The 19,957-nt window shown below is 35.0% G+C and overlaps 1 protein-coding gene across 2 annotated transcripts in view; it reads right to left on the reverse strand.

Annotated features, from left to right (window-relative positions):
- LOC149775340 (RUS family member 1-like) overlaps positions 1-14,485 on the reverse strand; it is a 49,875-nt gene extending 35,390 nt beyond the window's left edge. Inside the window, exons 1-4 of one of the 2 annotated variants that reach the window (XM_089942963.1) lie at positions 14,297-14,485; positions 12,533-12,610; positions 9,491-9,605; positions 3,305-3,350 (exon numbers count right to left, since the gene is read on the reverse strand). In XM_089942963.1, coding sequence (XP_089799089.1) covers positions 3,305-3,350; positions 9,491-9,605; positions 12,533-12,610; positions 14,297-14,446 — 389 coding nt within the window. In that variant the 5' untranslated portion in view covers positions 14,447-14,485. Of the gene's footprint in view, positions 1-3,304; positions 3,419-9,490; positions 9,606-12,532; positions 12,611-14,296 lie in introns of those variants that run through there. The other variant, XM_089942964.1, reaches the window with a different exon arrangement.
- Between the last annotated feature and the right edge of the window lie 5,472 nt (positions 14,486-19,957).

Genomic DNA, 19,957 nt, shown 5'->3' on the forward strand with positions numbered 1-19,957 from the left:
CTTTAAAATTTAATTTATGATGTCCTAACAAATATGGTGTCCCAACATATATGGTAACTACAATATTAGCATATGTGAATGTGTTAAGTATATGTATTCCCTAGTAGGCTGTGAATCATCCAACAATTTTCAGAAACAAACATTTTCTGTTTTATCATTACAAAATATTTTCTAATTTGTTAAGTGTCTTTTATGTTTCCTGGCCCTCTCTGATCAAGATCTTGCCCATGTGCTGTCTTGCCTATTATATTGATATTGTAGCTTGTAAATTGTTGGCTTCATTGTCAACCCTTTTGAATTTTATCAATATACTTTCAAATGTCAGCTTGGTGTGTGCTTAACTATCCAACTTTAATTACAGCTTTTAGACTGCAACTTGTACAACAATAACCATAAGCATAGCAAATTCATCTACTATAAATTAAGATGTCTGCCATTTAATTTTCTGCAGGGTATTGCTGCGAGTTTCTTTTGAGCTGAAACATTTTCTTTTTTTTTGTCTCAAGGTAATTAATATTTGTTCCAAACGATATCATGGATATAATATGGTGTTATTTTCCAAAAAATCAAGCAAAATATTTTCTCCAACTTTTGACTGATGAAAATTAAACAAAAAAGTGGCAGATTCCTGAGCCAAAACACTGAATTGTTGGTCCCTAATATAACTGCGATATGTTTAGAAATACTGCACTGCATTCAAAATTTTTGGTGGTGTCAAGCTCTAATGAAATATATATATTTTATTCACTCATCAAAATTTAATTTTTATTTAATGATTATGCATATTGGCTAGCTAAAGTGTATAACAGACTCATGTAGCAGATTTCTTACCATAATGTCATCTGCTTATTGTGCATGTTCTGTGGTAAATCATGACATTCACAAAGAAAATACAAATAGTAATATAATTCTCTTTCCTAATTCATTTATAAATTGGTGGCTGAATGGTCTAAAGCACTCACCATTATGGATCACTGCCATCTCACCTGTCTGCATGGGTTCAAGTCTCGGGTTCGGCCAATTTGGTTATGTGAGAAAGCTTGCCAGTAACTTCTCGTGGGTCGGTGGTTCTTTCCAGGGTTTTCCCAGGTTTTTCCTCCACTATTAATACTGGCTGCCATGCATAGTCTATCTTGTGCTGAAAATGGCATTAAACCCTACAACAACGACAACAACAACTTTCACAATTCAGGAAAATGAAAACATTTAGTTGGAAAATTAATTCCCAAAATTATTTTTAGTTCATTGTGGGATTCAAACATGGTCTTCTTGTGTGACATATTGGCATGCTACCACTGTACTGAGTCGACTGACAACATGGTGGATGAAATTCTTGTGTGACATATTGGCATGCTACCACCATACCAAGCGACTGACAGCATGGTGGATGAAATTCTTGTGTGCCATATTGGCATGCTACCACTGTACCGAGTTGACTGACAACATGGTGGATGAAATTCTTGTGTGACATATTGGCATGCTACCACTGTACCGAGTTGACTGACAACATGGTGGATGAAATTCTTTACTCGTAATGTTATTTATCTCTATTGAAAAATGTTCTTGGATGAAAACACAATTATTGCAAAAGTGAATTATCAAAAATATTTCTTTTGAATAATGCACTAATTCACAGATAAGCAGTAAATAAATAAAAAGGTAATTCTACATTAATAATGTCTCCTTCACAACATTTCAAAAAAGGTAGCTCAACATTATTAATGTCTCCTTCAATACATATCCTAAAAAAAATAATTCTACATTAATAATGTCTCCTTCAGACATTACCAACATAAGGTAATTCTATATTGATAATGTCTTTCTAGACATCTCCAACACATGAAATTCTACTGGTATAATGTCTCCTCCTGGACATCTCCTTCACTCTTATAAAAAGTCTAGTACTATCACAGTGTGAATATCATTTCATGTCAAAATTTCTCAGTGTGATTATCATCATTGGACACATTTCATGTCAAAATTTCTCAGTGTGATTATCATCATTGGACACATTTCATGTCAAAATTTCTCAGGGTGTTTATCATCACTGGAAACATTTCATGTCAAAATTTCTCAGGGTGTTTATCATCACTGGAAACATTTCATGTCAAAATTTCTCAGTGTGATTATCATCACTGGACATGTTTCATGTCAAAATTTCTCAGTGTGATTATCATCAGTGGACACATTTTGTGTCAAAATTTCTCAGTATGATTATCATCACTGGACACATTTCATATCAAAATACTGCCTTCATATGGAGGAGGGTCATGACATGTGTTACAATATTGTAAACATTTCTGCCAGTATAGTTGTTTTACTGCTGCAAATAACATTCTGCCAATCTGAAAGTGTATTACATCCACAGGTGTGTTAGAATGTAATAGGACTGTTAGTAGAAAATTCTCACCATTTTGTTTCCACAAAACTGGGAAATTGTAGACTTTTAAAATTTAAACATTTGAGTGAGGAAATAGTTAGCTGTCCTGGAAATAAAAATCAGGTTCCTGAAGAAGATATTTCAAGTATTTAAGTCAGAGAATCTAATAAATTAGTCTCTATCTACTCAAAACTTAGCTTCCTTGGTGCATTGATCTATTGTGAATGTGGAATTTTCATCAGTTTGTCACTGTGACTCTGAAACTTAATACTTTTGCATTCATCCTATTTAAGTATGAAATTCCATTCACAATATACCATATACACTTGAGTATAAACTGAATAATTTAGGAAAAAGCTTGGAAGAAGAGAGGACAACTTACCCATGGCACAAGCTCTAAACTTAAAACTTTTTCAAGATTTCTTGTTGAATACTGGTATATACTGCTATCAAAGGACTAATCTGAACCCACAAGACCTCTACTGAAACACCATGTGAAGATGACCATCCATTCAGAAGACATTTCAATAACAAGATTTTTCAATATGATGGGTCTTATGAATCAGCTTATGTGTAGGTCATGCACTTTTTAAAGTTTTAGCTATTCAGTGGCGGGGGGGCTGGGTTGGCTTATATGTGAACAGGCTTATTCGCTAGTATAAACAGTACTGAATGTAACTGGTTTCCTTTAAGAGCTAGTTCCTGCACAAGTCCTATAACATCCAAATTGTTATTATTTATGTTAATATGCTGTTTTGTATGGTTCCTGAATTCTAGGGTGCAAACTGGTCACATATCCCATTATATTGCTAAAGTTAAATCTCAGAATATAATATGTTAAACACTGACATGGATTTATGATGACCTATGTCCAGGAACTAACACATAAAATGCTTTTAATGTTATTATAATAAAAGTGTTTACCCCTGAAACCAAGCAAAAAGTATTCTACCAAGCATCCCTGTTCCATCTGAAAAAGAAAAATTAAAAAAAAAAGAATAAATTGTACATATGGACTACCAAGCATCCCTGTTCCATCTGAAAAAGAAAAAAGAAGAAAAAAAACAATAAATTGTACATATGGACTACAGAGCTTCAATTTGTTTACCACAAGGTAGAAATCATTGTTTACTGCAGAACTCCCTCATTATGACAGTCAATGGTGGCCAATGAATATACCATATTATAGCTAACCAACCTTATAATGAAGTACATTATAATACCATATATACTTGCTGATAAGAAAATTCAACTGCAAACTGTAAAGAGCCAGATCTGCTGTCGCATAATGCGCCAGAAGATCTGAGTCTGTGCAGTTTGTTAGGAATAATCAGTAGAGCAAACAGCATGGACCCTAATCTGCTAGCACATCATGCTACAGCTGACCAGTATCTTTGTTGTTTGTAGTTTGACTTGACTTATAAGCAAGTATAGATGGTATCATTTAACACTTAATAAAAATGGGATCCATTACCACTCCCACCTTATAACAGGAAATGTGTTATAATGAAAAGCTTTATTGTGAGGGATTGATGCATTTCCCTCTAAAACTACAAAAGTATTGCTCAGAAATAAAAGATTTGAACACTTTATAAAAACTGAATTAGTCTATGATAAATAAAAATGTGTAATCACACATAGAAAGAAATCATGCAAAGCCTGTTAAGTTTTAGTGATAAATCAAATCTATTTGTGTAGTTCTGTGCACAAGTTAGCCTTATTCATAATGGTTTTATTTGTATAGGTCTAATTAACCATTTTATACAAAGGAATCACTACACCAATTTAGGTTTTTTACTTTGATTTCTTTTTTCTGTTGAAAATCAGTACCCTGCACCAGTTTCAAATAGAACCCATCTTTGGGTAAAATTGGCATAAATACAAATGGTAATAATAACGAATTTCAACTGCGCAAAATAGCCCTAAGACATATATAGCATAAAGAATTTCTTCATTACTAATATTATTTCAAAGTAACAAAGATCTTTTTTTTTTTATTATGATTTCCAGGAACCTGATTGGCAAGGTCCTAATGAGTTTCTTTTGGTTGAAATCTGTATGAATTCAAAAGGAATCATTCAACCATATTCACTTGACCAGCACTACTTTTTGGACAACTCAGAGAATCATGGGTAAAATAAATTGCAAGGAAAAAAAGGATGCTATGTTTGTTTACATTGATAATGAGCTCATGTGAACCTAAGATATATGTTTGTGGTTCTGGTTTGGGTTTCATGGGTTTAACACCATCTTTCAGCACATAATAGGATATACACATGTATATCTGGTGTAGGAAGAACCTGGGAAAATACATGGGAAGAACCACTAACCCAAGGGAAGCTACTGGCAACCTTTCTCATATAATAAAGTTGGCCAAGTAAAAAACTCGAACCCAAGAGGACATATTTGAAATGTCAGTCATTTGTAAAGGTGAGCACTTTAGACCACTTGGCCACCTGGTGCCCTGATATATGATGTGTTATAAAAAAATACTGTCAGTGACAGTAATAAATTCAACATCAAAAGCTTTAAAAATATAAAGCCAAAAGTTCAACAATCAAATAATTTAAGTCAATTGCTGACAGAGAGCAAGAGAGAGGCAGGTGTCCTGACATTGTGTTTTTAAACATTTTGACCTAAATTTTAACTTTCAAAAATACCAAGCATGGTCAGGAGAAATAGCTTCTTAATGAAAGACCAAATCGGTGAATTTCACAATGCATTTAGAAAAATTGCATTCATGTTTTGTTTTATAAAATTGTGGCATAAAAGATATTTTAAAAAAAGTGTTTATTCTTGTTAATTGCTATTGCAATTTTAAAAACTTTTCAGTAGCTGAAGTGCAAGCACCTATTAAAAATGAAAGCTGCCCTTGTGACTGTGATATGTTGGCCAAAACAATCAGCTGAAACTTGTGTTGTGGCTTCAAAGAGGGGTGTTTAGCATGTTTTTCAAAGGAAGTACTGATTGATGAACATCTATAAAACAGAAAAGTAAGAACATAACTGGGAAAAACAAAATGTGGAAGACTAGCCCAGTTGTTTCTTTCAAGTAAAAAGTGGTGTGTGTGTGTGTGTGTTTTGATTTGGATTTTTTTAACGTAGCTTTAACAATTTTTCAGTCATATTGCTACAATGTCTGCAGTGTGACAGTTTATAGTGATTTCTAGCACTGGGGCATCATGCCGCAGACATATAGCATGATGTCCCACCCAGTCACATTATCCTGACACCAGGCCAATCAGTTCTAACACTAACCTCATAATGCTGAGCGCCAAGCGAGGCAGCTGTTAGTACCATTTTTGTAAGTCTTTGGTATGACTCGACTGGGGATCAAACCCATTTCCTACCGCATCCGAGGCAGATGGTATAACCACTAGGCCACCGAAGCGGTTCAAGAAAAAAGTCAAGTCATGGTTATTTATTCAGCTGGAAGCCTGAAAATGATTCTTCTCTCTCTCTAACATACATATACATACAGACACATGCATACTTTTAAAGATACTGTTTTGATCAGAAATACATTTGATTAAAAAGTCTGAAATCTGTGTGATCACTTGATTTTCTGTTTTCATCACATTACTAATTTTTGACTTTTTAAAAATCAACATTTCTTTCCGTTTTTAGCTTAAAAGAGAACATTCTTTTTTGATCACCATCAAAAGCATTCTCCCTTCTCTGTCTTGGAAAACAGTTTCTTGGCAAAATTGTAAAAACTGACTTTTACTTCTGAGCCAACATTTTATTGGCCATTTATCTTATAATGACTTTAATTCCCTTTTAAGTTTACATATCAAGCAGATGTAAAGAGTTGAATTACCAATCTTTTACTTACCATATTATGGTGGTGGTCAGTCATTTTCTTTCATATCTGAGGATAAATATTTGGAATAGGATTGCCAACATTTTACCAACCATGGCAGGATGGCAGCCATTATCTCTTTTAATTCAAGTAGTAAGTATTCAGATTAGATTACCAACAATCTTAGTCTTGTGTCAGTCAGTTTCTATATGTCAGTTAGTAGCTTTTTTGAGTGGATAACTGACTTTTGGTAACTATGTCTTGTGGAGGCTAGTTGCTTTCTTTTATACATTAGGTGGTTATATATATTTTGGGGGTTGGTGGATAAAATTAACTTTAATCGTTTATTACGTACCTGCTGTTGTTGCTTTGCAATATCTTTTCCTAATGCTAGTCCCCAGTCCAATCAGATTACTCTCTCCTCCAATTAATAACTTACCAGTTGATGGGACTGATGCAATATCTTTTCCTAATGCTAGTCCCCAGTCCAATCAGATTACTCCCTCCTCCTATTAATAACTTGCCGGTTGGTGGGACTGATGCAATATCTTTTCCAAATATTAGTCCCCAGACCAATCAGATTACTCACTCCTCCAATCAATAACTTACCAGTTGATGGGACTGATGCAATATCTTTTCCTAATTCTAGTCCCCAGTCCAATCAGATTACTCCCTCCTCCAATTAATAACATGCCGGTTGATGGGACTGATGCAATATCATTTCCTAATGCTAGTCCCCAGTCCAATCAGATTACTCCCTCCTCCAATCAATAACTTACCAGTTGATGGGACTGATGCAATATCTTTTCCTAATGTTAGTCCCCAGTCCAATCAGATTACTCCCTCCTCCAATTAATAACATGCTGGTTGATGGGACTGATGCAATATCTTTTCCTAATTCTAGTCCCCAGTCCAATCAGATTACTCCCTCATCCAATTAATAACATGCCGGTTGCTGGGACTGATGCAATATCTTTTCCTTATGTTAGTCCCCAGTCCAATCAGATTACTCCCTCCTCCAATTAATAACTTGCCAGTTGATGGAGCTGATGCTCTACTGAATGAAAAGCATTTCTAGGAATTCAAGATAAGACCATTTCTTCCATTTAACTGTTGTGTGTTGAAAGAGTTTCTGACAGTCTTCAACAATAACAAGATTTTCAAATTAACTTCTGTGGTATACATACTGGATGTCAGCTTGGCACCATTTCATTCATGACAATGTAGACATCATTAAATATCTTTTGGAGAAAAACCCATGTCATCCAAGAGAGAAGCAACAACAAGATTTTTAGGATAATCATCATGGTATCCATACTGGGTACACCAATGGAACTATTTACATTCAGGATCAACAAGGTATCATAAGAAATGAAATTGTGAAAACCCCATGCTGATATAGCCATCCATTTGGAGAGGGATAGAGAAAGCAATATTTTTAAAACATGACTTACCACTCAAGAGAATCAGCAATAACAAGATTTTCATGATGGATACTGTGATAGAAATATTGGAAATGAATTTGCAGCAGCAACATTTTTATTTAAGACCAACTAGTTACCATAAGAAGTCTTCTGATGAAAACTCCATGTTGACATGATGTTCTGTTAAGTAGAGTTGTGAAACAAGATTTGTAAGATGCCCATCATGGTGGCTATATTGGATTTCAGATCAGCATCATTTTTATTGAGAACCATCTAGACAACATAAGAAGTCTTTTAGAAAAACACCATGTTGATATGTCCATCCAATCAGGAGAAGTAGCAATAACAAGATTTTCAAGATGGTTGCCATTGTGGCCATATTGGATTACAGGTCAGCACCATTTTCATTTAAGATCAACTAGGCATTATAACAAGTATTTCAGTAAAACTCCATGTTGATATGACCATCTGTTCAGGATAATTAGTCATAACAAGATTTTCAAGCTAGCCTCTCTAGCAACCATACTGGATACTTAAGCAGCACAATTTTCATTTAGGCCAAAATAGACCATGGGATGAATGTGTGTCAGAGTTTCATGGCAATCTGCCAAGATGTTTGGGATGACTACCGATAACAAACTTCTGCTAACAGATGGACAGACAATAGACAATGGAAGATAAACAAGAGACCATCCCATAAGCTCTTCTGGTCTACAACCAGTAGAGCTAAAAAAAACAAATAAGGTTCCAATATTCTGAAGCAATAGATATCTGGCCATTGAGTTAATTGAAGGTGGGACATCTCACAAGAATATTTGCTAAACTTTTAAATTTGTTCCCATGTTTTCATTTCCCTATGAATAGCCTTATCCCCTTGGTAGCCTTGGCATGATGGTAATTGTCTCTGGCTGACCAAAATCAAGACCAATTTAAGTACATGTACATGTAGGATATAAACAACTATACATTTATGTGCTACTAGGATGATAAATATCAGAGTGAATTGTTTTGTGAAATGTTTTTGTTGACAATGGGATATCGATCAAACGAGGACTACCAATTTTGTATATACGCATGTTAGTTGTCTTTACTAAAGGGATTTGATTGATACAGCAATTTTCAAACATATGATCTAATATTAATCGAATTCTTGGATTTTTCACATACATGTACATTATTTAACACATTGTGGAGTACACTATACAAATGTAAGTTGTCAATATACCTGTGTATTTCAGACCAGTTGTCTTTATTTTAATCAAACTTCCATTGCTTTCTTTTTCTTTTTTTTTTCCTGTGTGTAAGCCCAAGTCACTGTAGACAGGTCAACAGGTCAAAAAATTCACTTTTATGCAAAATTTCAATTAATTTTGAGCCACCCCCACTTATCTAAACATATACTTATGTGGACAATATTATCTGTGTCCCAAGGATGTTGAGATAAACAGATAGTACTGTATCATGAAATTGGTGACATTTTTTGAAAATTTGTGACAATATATTAAGATTGGTGATAACTTTTTTAAAGCCAGCATCAACCCTGAGAGGAGTACATCTGACAAAGTTGTGCATCAACTAATTATTGAATTACAGGTCCCTTACCACTTCATGACATTCACTTTCTATTTTATATCAGCTGTTTAATTTTTTTAATCTGAGAGCTGATTTACAAATTTTATCAACCACAGTAGCAGCCAGTCCCTTTTATATTTTACATCAGGCAGAAATATTTGGTATGAGTTATGATCTTTATCTGTCATTTGTTATGGTGACAGCCAATCACTCACTTTCATTTACACATCAGATGGTAACAATTCTGTGGGATTACCAACCTTGCCAAACCATGGTGGCAGACAAATTAAATGTTGGGAATTAGACTACCAACCTTTTACCAGCCAGGTCATGGTGGCAGCCAGGACTGTGGCATTCTCATTTCCTACTCCAATCCCTTTTAATATACCCTGGGCAGCAAGGGCACCTGTTATGCTGCTGGCAAATGCCTGAAATATATATATATATATATATATATATATATATATATATATATATATATATATATATATAAACTCAGCTGTAATATGCATCAATAGATCAGGACTGGTTTGGAATTGGCAAGTTTATAATCAATTAAACCATATGAGCTCAATTTTGGCCAGTACTTTATAAGATTTATAACTGGGTTTTAAGTGCCGAAGCATCTATGGAAATATGATGGAGTATTATTGGTACTCACTAAGTGCCTAAGAGTCTATAAAATATGATGGAGTATTATTGGCACCCATTAAGTGCCAAATAGTCTATGGAAATATGATGAGTATTATTGGTACTCACTAAGTGCCTACGAGTCTATGGAAATATGATGAGTATTATTGATACTCACTAAGTGCCTAAGAGTCTATGGAAATACAATGGAGTGTTATTGGTACTCACTAAGTGCATAAGAGTCTATGGAAATATGATGAGTATTATTGGTACTCACTAAGTGCCTATGAGTCTATGGAAATATGATGGAGTATTATTGGTACTCACTAAGCACCTATGAGTCTATGGAAATATGTATTATTGGTACTCACTAAGTGCCTAGGAGTCTATGGAAATATGATGAGTATTATTGGCACTCACTAAGTGCCTAAGAGTCTATGGAAATATGATGGAGTATTATTGGTACTCACTAAGTGCCTAGGAGTCTATGGAAATATGATGAGTATTATTGGTACTCACTAAGTGCCTAGGAGTCTATGGAAATACAATGGAGTATTATTGGTACTCACTAAGTGCCTAGGAGTCTATGGAAATATGATGAGTATTATTGGTACTCTCTAAGTACCTAAGAGTCTATGGAAATATGATGGAGTAATATTGGTACTCACTAAGTGCCTATGAGTCTATGGAAATATGTATTATTGGTACTCACTAAGTGCCTATGAGTCTATGAAATATGTATTATTGGTACTCACTAAGTGCCTAGGAGTCTACTGAAATATGATGAGTATTATTGGTACTCACTAAGTGCCTAGGAGTCTATGGAAATATGATGAGTATTAATGGTACTCACTAAAGTGCCTAAGAGTCTATGGAAATACAATGAAGTATTATTGGTATTCACTAAGTGCCTAAGAGTCTATGGAAATATGATGGAGTATTATTGGTACTCACTAAGTGCCTAAGAGTCTATGGAAATATGATGGAGTATTATTGGTAGTCACTAAATAAAGTTCAAATTCATGTATAGGAATATTAAGAAGCTGAAGGTAAATGTCATTTAGTTCAACATCAATAATGATTTTTTTTAAAAATAATAAAATTAAAACTTTCAATTTATACCCTCACATTTGATATTCTGCCATTTGACAATTTTATTATTTATGGCAGTCTATGTCCCTTTAGAAATCTAATTTTATGCTGCTATAATCTAACACATCTCATTGCAAAAACAATCTGATTGCTCAACGTTCAGACATCCTTTAATTTCAGATCAGGCTTCAGATGCTGATGAACAACACTACTTATCTAATGAGTAAGGAGGCCATTAATAGAACAACTGCAAGATGGCCAACATCATAACCTGGATTGAAACTTTGCTTTATATGAAATAGTCTGATATCTGAATGAACACACAAGTTAACTTGATATGATTCTGTTTTTTGTATTTCCATATTTGAAGAACAGCAACTGCAATGTTGTAAGACAAACAATAGTAATGAAAAAAGAGGACAGTTTTGGGCATGTGTTAATTTAAGTGAAGATTTGTGGAATTTGAGCCAGGTCTCATGATTTTTTTATTAAATCACCAGCCCTGTGCCTGTGTCAAAAATAATTTCTTTGAGCACTGCACCCACTAATGTACAACTTTTTGACTGATAAAACATCAAAATTTGCAGCAGTTAAATCCAAGAAATACTGTCAAATATTTTGATGCCATTGGGAAGTCAGGACTCTCCATGTTATGTGGAGCTAAAGATAACTACATTTTCCATTTCTCAGCAAAATTTTAAAAGTGCTAGTTAGAATGGGGATAGCAGACTTGTGTTTGAGGAGCATAGGACTTGTGTTTGAGGAACTGAGGATTTGTATCTGAGGAACTGAGGACTTGTGTCTGAGGAAATGAGGATTTGTATCTGAGGAACTGAGGACTTTAGTGGTGGTTTTACTATTATATCAATGTTACTAACTCCTAATGCACTGCTAGTTAAACTCAATTTAAGACAGTAAAAGCCACCATCAACATTCTCATCCTCAAAACTGCTACCCCTCAATTAACCAAACTATAAGCAGAACAAGTGGTCTTTTAAGATAAGTAACTGCTTAATACAGACCTGTTCATTTTTTCTGAAGTCAATTGAAAATGGTACACAAAATGTTAAAATATGTCATGCCTTGCAATGTTAGGTCAAAAGCTGACGATGGTTCAGTTTTGCAAAAAGAAAATATAGCCAGATGACTTTTTTAAAAACAATCAGAAGTAAAAACCAGTTATTGTTGATGTGGAATAGATAGAATGTACTTGACAATGTGCCTACTATCTTACCTTGAGAAAAACAAAATGATGACAACATATGCATAAAAGCACATAAAAAATGTATATTCTTGAATATTTTTGCAGTTGTATATAATTAATATTCTTCTTTTCGATCTTGTATGATTTTTAAGGATTTAACATGTGTAGCAAATGAAAATATTCCTTAAGACATCAAATGTGTCAAAAAGTGTCAACAGCAACAGAGAACCATGTCAGTCAACTTTGAAGAATAGTAACACGATTTTATGACACTGGTGTCCAAAGAAAATAATACAAATTTAAGCATTTCTGCCAAAAGATCTATGGCGACAAGAAAACTCCAAAAGTTTTAAAAAGAAATTGCTTATGTTGCCACCCTGTATACCTTTTATCATTCTTTATGGTTCGATTATCCTTTATGATACTGACCTGGATTGTGTCCCAGATCTGGTATTGTGTGTAATCCTTGCTGACACTTTCTGGATAGCCTTGAGGCAGGAACACTGACTGAAAATAATAATAATAATAATAATAATAATAATAATAATAATATTAATATTAATAATAATAATAATATTATTATTATTATTAATAAAAATAATAATAATAGTATTGATGATAATACTAAATACGATCAAGCATAAAAATTAGATTATGGTGACCTAATTTTGCTTTGGTCATGCTTTGGTCAAGTTACTCAAAGATGCATCCATGTACCAATTTTCTTGTGTAAGTAAAATAGGGCAAATTATATTGAGGTATCATGAATGAATAGCTGAAATACATGTCATTAAGGCATGAAAGATATGTCACACTGACCTATTTTTGTATGGCTGTTACTCTTCCTGAGAAGCATCTACATACATGTACAAATTTTCATGAGTGTTGGTAACTTATGGTCCAAAATATTACTGGTATTTTTAATTAATGGTTGAAAATACAAAAGTCAAATGTAGGGAATAATACAGACTGCTTAGAGAGATAAGCTGGTCCAAAGTATTCGGTTGCATCACATGATTTTTTGATGTGGTACAATACTGTTTTACTTAATTTTTTACCAAGTTTACATTGTCTCAGAATGGAGTAAGTTTTATATATATATATGGATATATACTAGTATCTGATATTTTCTAATACATGTACTTATAACTAAATCCTGGCCTTGACTGCCCAAGGGCTGAGTTATCTTTCTGCTTTTCAACTCATACCATGGGGTCATTATCATATAACTGCCGTTAAAAGAAAACATTACGAATGTAACTTAGTTCGCAATGTGTTCTAATTTGCATGTATGTAATAGTGCAGTTTTGTTTTGTTTTACATTTTGTTCATTAGATCACGTGTTTTATTGGTCTTCTATCAGAAAACTGTCTGAACTGATCACGTAAAAGTTATTTTGGCTGAATAATAATTTAGTTGAACATGTGGAAAAGATACATTAATAAGAGAGTACATTACAAAAATCGGAAAAGACCAGACACCAAGTTATATTATAGATCTGTTAGTTATCAACAATTGTGTTGGATTGAATTTTTCCTTATCATTCTTCTACAACATGGATATCAGCAATTAATTATGCAAGTTAGGGATATGTGTCATCCGAGACTCAGTTTATAATTTCTGAACAAATAGTAATTGGAGATGCTCTTTTCGTTAAGTTTCGTACAACAAATTTCTAATTGCTTTTGTAATTTAACATATTTCATATTAGCCCAGAACCTGAGATGGTAGACACAATGCGATCTGGTATGGATTTGGTGTGGATTTTGGTGTTTTGTAACACCCGCCATACAGCAGAACTGTTGCAATAAAGTTAACACCTCTTAATTGGAAACAACCTTGAAGCCCTGGGATACATCTCATAATGGTGTTCACAGTGAGGTCATGGACATTTTATGAGTATGATCTTTAAAAAAAATATATTTTTAACAAAATATTTTATGATGAAGGGGTAATTACAGTACACAAGATTCAAGAACAGGCTGCAGATTCAGTTACATCTGTAGAACTTTAAAATATGAAACAGCAACTTTCGAATTGTCCAAATAATATAATAAATTGATACATCTCTGCCATCGATTCTACAAATTTTTCTTGCTCGATAAGTTACTTTTAAAATGGATTAAATGCACAATATTGTTCGGATGTTATACTAAAGGGAAAGAAACTGAACAAACACCAAGCCATATGAACCTGGAAAAAGGAAGCTACAGACGTAGATCTTAAATGCTCATTTGTCACGATTATTCTTTCTTTGTCTGTTAATGATCGCACATAATTTCTCTTTAAATTTGAGCTGCCATATGTCTCCCTTCCAATGCAAACCCGAAAAGGGACCTGCATTGTGATTTTCGTGTACGTTGCTACATCAAGTCAGCTAAACGCTTTGAACCGGTTGTAGAGAATGCGCCTATAGAATTCGTATACACTCTCTTATGTTTATACCTTCTTATTAATGTATTAATAGAATAAAATAGAGACAAACAGTCATACATATAATTATAATGTTATAAAGGATATACAATATATCAATTTAAAAAAAAATAAACAATTTTATATAGTGTACTGGCATTAAGGCCATTAGGATACAAAGTATCTAACTTATGAATCCAATAAGTTTCTTTTTATGAGTCTATTCATGTCACCATGCATAATATATATTGGCATGAAAGAAAAATCGAGTAGAGAGTGATTATTGGTGTTAAAGTGCATTGAAATATTAGAGGAAAACTGAGGATCTCTATAATTTTCTTCTCAATTTAAAATACTAAAAGCAAAATTGATGATAAAAAGTAAACATAACTGAGCCATTTCAGCCATCAATTTATAATTTATAATCTGATTATGATGAAGGGTTATAATCGCTTCAAGGTATTGGCCTTTCGAAACAAACAGGAGTTTCTTTCGTAACACAGTCACCATATTGGCAAGGTCAAGTCTAAATTTTCAAATAACAGATGTCACCGATCTCTTTAATATTTTTTTTTAATTCCGTAAAGTTTGGAGCTACATCTCTTTGAACACATGCATACAATACGCTTTATTTTTATTCTTCCAGTTTATGTTAGAAGCATTAAAACTAGATATTGCAAATATTGGACACGAACGACACCTTTTTTCACCGATATGTATGAGGCGCCGTAGTGGAAAAAGCTGGTCCAATGAGAAAGTTGCAGTTGAAATTTCGAGAAATCCAATATAACGTTTTGGATCAAATTACATATCCTTAAAGGAGACTAGAAATCAAAATTTTCCTTTTACGTATGTAATTCTCTACAGATTTTAATCCGACTGTCATGTTTATAAATTAAATATCGTAAGCGGGTAGTGATTTTATTGCATGGAAGATACCACGATTCCGTAAATTGCCGAGTTTTTCTGAGTTTTGATGAGACGACAGATCACGTGGTACCGTGACGCAATACTAGCCAGTCCTCGAATACAAACATAAACATTGGCGAGCGAGGCAGACGGAAGGAGACCATACTTGGGTTGCACATTCAAAACTTGAATCTGCTGTCTGATATGATAGTTTATGTACTGTACTGGTCAGTGCTTAAAGAAATTTATTAGGCACAGGCCCCGGACTGGTGACTTAAATAAACTCAAGCCCTGACTGAAATTCCACAAGCCCGGACAGTTCATACCTGTCAACTCTCAAGCCGGGAGAAAAACCTCCCGATTTTGGGGGTATTTCCTCATCTACAGCCCGATCTCGTAATATCTCAAAACCCAACCCCAAACCATTTATAAATAGATATAACGTATGCAATCCACAGTCTAAGCTGCCACACTGCAGACATCGTAGTGATATGACTGAAAAATTGTTAAAGCTACGTTAAAAATTCAAATCACACGCACACACATCTAAATATGGCAATGGACGAAATAATTAATATCACACAACAATTTTTTTCTTTTTTTCTTCTTCAGTAAATAGAACGTGAAAATTAAACATTATTCAAGTAAATTTCAGATGTTTTTAAACAACTACAACAGTACTATAGTATAAAAAAAATAAAAGAATAAAATTGTCACCAATTAGCTTAAATGAATGATCACTGTGAAATTTTCTCTGCAAACAAAATCGCATCTCCATTTCCGCCGAAGAAACTCGGCCAGTTAACACCTGACATTCCTCTACCGTATATGTAAAGTTTAATTACCATGATTAAATTACAAGGAATAAAACAAAATATACCATGCAGTATATGTGGCCCTAAAGAACTAATTCTGAATAAATATTTTGTTCAGCAAACAGTGTTACATGCATTAAGACTTAAACCTGAAGTCCATGGCATCGTAAGCAACAACAAAATAGGCATCGTTTATTTTGGCAATCAATTGCTGGTGCTTACACACACACACACTGTCGAACATGGTTTCTTAGAAGTATGTCCGAAGGGCAGTCCTTTTCACAAGATCAATGCAAGGATAAGGAGTCTGTTCATTAGCCACACCGCCTTTATTGTTTGCGTACTTAAATTAAAACTTTAGCTATTTTGCAATTTAGCCAGAGCTGACCAGAATAGGCAAAATGGGCTTGTCCTGGGGGAATAATAAGGCGTATCACATGGAGAAAAGGTACGTCCCATGGGCGCTCGCACATTGGGGCAAGGGGTTGGGGTTGGGTCACTAGTGTCTCCCCCCCCCCCCAGTTTCTATTGTCAGACATTTAATGTGAAACTTTGACCTCTTTTCTTTTAATCGCTGCTATTTAAACTACCCAAGGAATAGTTTTATATCAGTTCCAATCATTGCAGATTACCGTTTATACATACATGTATCCAATGATTTTTTTTAAAAATTTGTAATTTTTATAAGATTACTGAAAATTGTGTTTTCTCGAAACACGACAGGTTTAGAAAATCAAATCTAAATTTCACCTTGGACAGTAGTGATTTGATTTAGATTGTGCCGTGTTAAGGCATGTATGTCAACATCTTGAAAATACATTTACTCATTTCACCAGCGCGATCAAAGTTTCCTCAGGCAAACAATTTTTGTTTCGACAAGCCTGACGGGCACCTCACTTTGAATACAGGATGGGCCGGAACTAAAACCAGAGGGGCCCAGGGTGTCGGGCTATCAGATTTATTTTTAGCACTGCTGGTGTAAATAAAAGATTTGTGAATTGATTGTTGCATTTTGTGGTCACTTTCTCGGCCTTCTGCCTATTTTCGTAACTCGCACGTTTAACACTTTTCCCAGGATTTAAAATATTCAACGTTATGTCTGGAACTGCGCCAACTTTTAGTCTAGGCCTAGCATTTGCGTATCTTTGAGCTGCCACATTTTTTCAGAACCCCTCTGGTAACAGTCCTTTGAGAAATGTAACGAGCACATAGTGCTGTATGGTGTTGCTTTGAAATCGACTCGTTTGTAATAAAGTATTCATTCTTTCATTATGCCTTTATCTTTCGGAAAAGAAAAAAAAATGTTGTCCACAGGCTTTTCTTAATGTTCTGTTACACCCGTAAGCAACGCAAAACGGTATTGTCTTTTACTCTGGCAACTCTCACTTGGGCTGCTGGAGTCGCTACTATGACGTCACACCCCGAAAGTAACCGAATAGGCGCGGAAATTTTGCATACGAGGTCACGGAAATTCAGCTCCTAGAAGATAGGCCAATATTTTAATATTGGCATTACGGTCGCAGATGATACTTCATAATAAGGTTTTCTGCTATAGTACTTTTATTATTATTCTATATTTCCATTGGTTTCTGGTCTCCTTTAAAGTTCCATTTTCTAGATCGAGATATTAGATTTTATATGTTGAATTACACAGTGGTGGTTTGAAGTTCTATTTCCTATGTCAACGTTTTACAGTGTATATTTTGAATTACACAGCGGTGGTTGAAATTTCAATATCATATGTCGAGAGTAGTGAAGTGGAATACCCTAGCGACAAGGGGACTTTAATGTTAAACTAGTGGGGTTGTACCCTGGCGACAATGGAAAATTTAACATTAGCGAAAAAAGTTTGTACCCTGGCGACAATGGGAATTTAACATGGGGAATAAATTTTGGGACTGTTGAGCGGCAAGGGGAATTTAACATGGGGAATATATTTTGGGACTGTTGAGCGACAAGAGGGAAATGGAGCAGGGTCGGGACCCTATTTTAATAGGGTCCCTACCTGATGGGTCTATGGAAATGGAACAGGGGAGAGGAATAGAACACACACACAAACACACATATAAAAGAAAAAAAATGGGATAGGCAATTGAAAGTCTATCTCTTTTCGAGAAATGTGGGTGGCCCTGAAAAGGGCCTTTGGGTTTATGTTAATATATCCATTAACATAAGGGGCACCGCACTGGTCTTCTTCTTGTCCTTAGGCTGCGTCTCACTGTAGGACCGTAAATCAGGACTCTTTTGAGGCATCCTTGTCTTTCTACGTAGATCCTACGTATCCACAGACTGGTGTCTGTCCTATGGACAACTGTCCAGTTGGATCGGACATACATGGGTATGTCCGTCCGGAACATCATCGTTGACACAAGGGTGGAAGAGTGTACGTCGGTCCACATCTTGAGGCGCCGAGAACAGGTGAATCAATGCAGTGAACTGCGCTTATTTATAGGTAGAGGAAGGATTGAAACGGATTGAGTTCATTAACCAATCCAAACACGCGTTACAAAATTCAGTCAGCCATCGTCCAATCGGAAGAGAGCAGTCTGTGACGTCACGTGGTCTATATAGATTCGCTAGCGCCTGTGTGCAGTCAATCTATGCGACAGTTATTCAGCATGACGGAAACTCAGAAAACGATCAGTTGGGGTGCACCAGCAGTGGAGACCGCCCAGGGGAACCCGGACTTACTTTCAGAAGAGGTAAATTGGGATTTTGTGGATTTTCTTACCTCGCAAGAATTTGTTCCGGAACCTTCGTCTCCTTCATTACCGCACGTGGAGAATTTTAGACAGAGACAGAAAGAAGAATTGGAGAAATTTATACAACGACAAAAGGAAGCGGAACAAGCTTTTCTCCTACAGCAACAACAGCAAGAAGAAGAGGTAAGAAAAAAACAAGAAGAAGAAGAAGAAGCAGCAGCAAAGAAACAAGGGTGTGAAAATCAAACGGTCACGGTATTGTTAGACATTTTAGCGGAGTTAAGAAGTCTGAGACAAATGTATCAGACTTCTTTATTACGACCGAAGAGAATACGACCTTCCCGAGCTAAACACTCCAACCCTGTGACTAAGCCTACCGTGCCACCCTTAGTGATTTCAACCAAATCATCATCATCATCAACAGTAAGCAGTCCAGAAGTAGGCCTCGGCCGTGGCAAAGGCTTAAGGCAGTTAAAGTTGATTGCTTAAACTCACCCCTGCACCAAAAAAGGCCCTTTTCAGGGCCACCCACTTCTCTCGAAAAGAGATAGACTTTCAATTGCCAATAACTCAAAAAAAAAAAAACCATTTTACCCATATAGTACGTGTCTGTGTATGAGTGCGTGAGTGTACGTTCTTATTTTAAAATCAAAACCCAGACACTTACCTTTTAATACTTAATTTATTCTTTTATAAATATTAACAATCTAATTCACAACAGAGCACTTTAAAAAGTTCATACACTTCTTCTGTCTCATTGTTTAGTCTCTCTGTTTTTTGAATTTCTTCACCGTCACATTCTTTTCCTCTTCTTCCTCCTCACTTTTTTCCCTTCTTATTTTCTTCTCCTGTTTCTTTTTCTTTACCTGGCTGCTTTCTTCCTCTGAAGAATCCCTCTCTTCTGAAGAATCCCTCTTTTCTTCTGACTCCTCTTGTTTCTTTTTTGGGCAATCTGGAGACCAATGTCCTTTTTCTTTACAATAATAACAGGTATCTTGAGTTTTGTCTTTTCTAGC

The sequence above is a fragment of the Sinohyriopsis cumingii genome, chromosome 19 (assembly GCF_028554795.1).
Source record: "Sinohyriopsis cumingii isolate HCF-2022 chromosome 19, ASM2855479v2, whole genome shotgun sequence".
Lineage (NCBI taxonomy): Eukaryota > Metazoa > Mollusca > Bivalvia > Unionida > Unionidae > Sinohyriopsis > Sinohyriopsis cumingii.